The following is a 4,189-nucleotide window of genomic DNA, read 5'->3' on the forward strand; positions in this document are numbered from 1 at the left end:
TCTGAACTAGTTCAATCAGCGTGTCTGCAAATAGTTCTGCTCCACGTGGATCTGACGTCATGGATGGTGGAAGTTCGAGAGAAAGTGTTACTGTCTTCACAAGTCCATTAAATCTCCCTTTTGCGTCTTCAGAAAGTTTTGTCAGAACTCGAACATTGGCTCCTCCCACTTGTACCTAATATATCATTCAATGAAAATAAAAATGTAATTTCTCTTACCACTTTGTCATCACTTTCATCTAGTTTCGAATCCATTATATGGAATTAAAAGAAAATAAATTATTTCAGAATAGAAAAAAGCAGAGTCGACACTTGTGAAAGTGTGTAATGAATGATTTTCCGTCAAAATATGTGTCTTATATACCCCTCCGTGTGGTTGATAATTTGCCTTATTTCATACTTTATGCTGAATTCTATCATTCTTGATCATTCCATCGCCATATGTTCAATTATCGTCACTTTTGCAAGTTTATCATCACTGTATAGAAAATTTGATACTAATGGGAATATAAGGAATACGTGGTTTTAGGTAAAATTACTGATTCAAGAGCTTTTCCTACTTTGTTTCAGTAAGTGTTCGAACACGATATCATTCTATGACGTCATACTATTGTTTTTAGTGATGACGTCACTCATTTCATAAGAGTACCAAATGAAAGACCAAAATATATGTGATCTCTCCTAGTATAAGGGATCAGTAATCCCTAACGGATAGTTTCCCACGGTTCCATTAGTCATCCTCAGATTGGCCACTCACACCGCGTTCCCATATGACTCACATCCCGAATACAGTCGCGGAAGTCTATTTCCAGACAAGTTACTTTCCCAACACATAATATTCCCCTTCTAGCACATTCCCAAGACCCAATCGATTAGTCGCCGTCCCAACCCCTCTTAATCTCCCACAATCTCTAAGAATGTTATTCCAGTACCAGAAGTACAAAAGGGACCTCCCCCACCACACAAGGAGCTTGAACCGGACTCCTAAAATCTCTGTCTAATTTATATTCTTAATCATTCTAAAGTAGACCCGCGTCTTCCTTTATTCTAGCAATTTCTAACAAGGTTTGATGTTCACGTCCTCATTCTACTGTACCGAATTCAGAATATCACACTAGAATATAGTTGCGTCAAGTCTAAACATATGTTTTCTTACGTTTTGTTTTACATTTATTGCGCTATCTTTTCGTTACTTTGTTTATACTGACTTATTAATTTCACTAACTATCAATCGGGATTCATAATAACTCCTTAGTTTACGACGAAGCTTTCTTTATATATATATATATTTTTTTTTTTTGACAGAAGTTGAAATAAAAAGTTTATTCTTTTCATTGAAATTTGAAGATTTTCCGTCTGAGTGTATACGTGACATTCTTCATCTGAACCTATTTTGTCTATTTGATACCACATACAACTAATAATAAACTGCTTTTTGTTTTATGTATGCCTCAGACTTACTTCTGTGCTAAATCTCATGTACAAAACTATAGTGTCGGAAGAAACCCCGATGAGTTATTTACTACACTTCTGAACTTTGGATCGTTAAGAAGACATCCCTACTACATTGAGTCTGTCTTGCCTTATACAACTAAACCTGGTGCTCAATACTTTCACAACCGGTTATTAAATTTCTGGAATTCATTTCCTGCCGACACTATTCCTGTCGAAATCTCCTCAACAGCGTTTAAGTCAAATCTACATATAACAAACCTTGATATACCTCACCCTACACCTTCATAATCACTAAACCTCTTTTTATTTACCTATTATTATTATTGTATTGTGTCAGACAATCTGTCCAAAAAGTAAATCAAAAAGACAAGTGTATACGTGACATTCTTTATCCGTACGTATTTTATATATTCAACAACATATTATTAATAACAAGTACTCTTCTTAAACTTCTTTTTTTTAAATGTAGGCCTTGTTTCGAAGTTTTAATATTTCTTTATAAACATTTTATGTGTTAGTTTTGCAATTAATTCGTTTATCCTTTCATTTACTTTCTCAATACTTTCTCTGGTATGACCTCATGTGTTCATGTTTCATGTTTATTCTTCCTAGTATAATGTAATGAACCTATTGTATTTGTAGTGAATTTTATTCACCAATCTATACTTTCACGATACTTTCACGATCGTAATAAAATATTGCTATTATTACTATTAAAATATATTCACTTCATGTAATGAATAATAATTTCTCTGCTTAGTATAATTCCTACTGATAGTCACGATCGCAATAAATTTCCTTCTTGTCTAATACAAACTCCGCTTTGTTTTTCAACGTAACAACGTATTGGAATCATTTTCAGACTTGGCTTTTAATGTAATGCTCCATTTTTTTTGCTTCATTGGAAAATACAAAAATTATTTCGGAATTACAAAATAATATAGGCGTACATAGATTATTGATACTGCAACAAGTAAATAGTGTAAAGTTAAAAAAAAATACACAGAGTCGACTTCAATTTGATCTTGGTGGATTCAAATATGTGAAAATCACTGATGTTTGTCGGAGACCAAGGTCGATGTCGTGCTCCGACTTTTCAATACAACGAACAACATCAAAGGATTTGATGTCTCCTATTGGTTTGAATTGAGTAGATACATCACAATTATTGTCACCTCCATCAATGGCAATGGATACGATGGTGTGGTCAGATTTGAATGGGTTATGAGATTTCATGAGCTTGATAACACATTCACCGAATTTTTCGGATCCTGAGTCAAGCAAAATCAAAGCCGGTGGTAGTTCGAGAAGAAGACGGACAGTTGCAATCGCTCCTCGAAACTTTCCTCTTGGCTCGTCAAATGTCTTTCTCAAAACTTTTACAATATTTTTTGACTCGAGCTGAAATATTAATACTTGTAAATTGAAACTTAAATATTTTTATGTACCTTTTGACTCGGAAGGTTTTCCTTGGCATCTATCTCATCAGGAGATGATTCATCAGTTGATGGGAGTGTTGGATCGTCTATTTGAACTTCATCATGTGAAATTGTCAACAGTATTCTCTTATAGTTAGCCATTTTCTGGAACATTAATGTTATAATTGTAGAATAAATATTGGAAATTAAAAACAATAGCCATAAATAAATGAAAATAAAATAAAAACTCACATTAATTTTTTCTCAGAATGATAATTTAGGTACGCATAAGCTGTCTTAAATACCATTCCATTAGGCTCCGCCCCTTTTCAGACTCGTGATTAGTGGTAAGTCACCGTAAAAACATTGAAAAAGTGTGAAAATGCATGAAAGTAGTATTTTGTGCCTAATACACCCCTTTTCTGAGAATAACATTGTATATTGTGATCAAGTTCATGTTTGAATGAAAAAAAAAAGCATTAGCGTAATCAAAACAAAAAAAAAGAATTGTATATCTATGCTCACGTGACAAGATAATAATGTTCACGTGTAAAACTTCTGGAATTACCACTTACGCTTTAATTGTTTGAAATAATTAATGAAATACTAATTAGTGGATGAGAACTAATTAGTTAAAACAATAAAATTGATAATTAATTCAACGTAAACAATAAACAAACAAACAAACAGTGCGGGAAATACGGTCACTTTGTTGTCAATGACTCATGGTCCCCATCGTTTCTCCCCCTGTGTGTGTCTTAGTACCCCCCCATACTTCTCTACTACTTTTGCTCTTTTTTTGTTTCCTTCCACGTTCACCGAAATGCCCAAAGTCGCTCGTTCTCAGCGAGGTTTGGACCGAATCGAATAACTTTTTCGGTATGAAAATGCACTCATTGACACTCATACATTATTCTATGAAAAAATCAGAGTTGACCTTAGTACACCTTTAATTTGATTATCGCCGGAGGCGTCTCGCTGAAAAATTCAGTCAATGTTTCGAAAAATTTAATAAAAAATCATGAAAAAAGTATGAAAAAACGAGTAAATTTGGAAATTTTTCCGAATGAAAAATTGAAAATTGAAAAAAATTTGAAAAATTTTCTCAAAAATCCCATACCCCTGAAAAGACGGGCCTGACGGGCCGGGCCCGGGCCGGGCCGGCGGGCCGGCCCGTCATTTGACAAGTATGATATAAAACGCATGTGGGGTTGGTTCGCATCTCTGTCACAATGTCGGCATTTTATTTTCATTTCCAAAAATACAAATTATCATCAAAAACGTTTTTATGTGGACTTGAGTGGCGTAGTCGCGAGA

The 4,189-nt window shown here is 34.2% G+C and overlaps 1 protein-coding gene across 1 annotated transcript; it reads right to left on the bottom strand.

Moving 5' to 3' along the window:
• Nucleotides 1–2,468: 2,468 nt before the first annotated feature.
• On the bottom strand, nt 2,469–3,034 carry GCK72_015365 (uncharacterized protein; the record flags this gene model as incomplete). The annotated part of the gene is made up of 2 exons (XM_053730816.1): nt 2,469–2,855; nt 2,903–3,034. 2 exons carry the CDS (start codon nt 3,032–3,034, stop codon nt 2,469–2,471), a joined length of 519 nt encoding a protein of 172 aa, XP_053585588.1.
• Between the last annotated feature and the right edge of the window lie 1,155 nt (nt 3,035–4,189).

The sequence above is a fragment of the Caenorhabditis remanei genome, chromosome IV (assembly GCF_010183535.1).
Source record: "Caenorhabditis remanei strain PX506 chromosome IV, whole genome shotgun sequence".
NCBI classification, from domain to species: domain Eukaryota; kingdom Metazoa; phylum Nematoda; class Chromadorea; order Rhabditida; family Rhabditidae; genus Caenorhabditis; species Caenorhabditis remanei.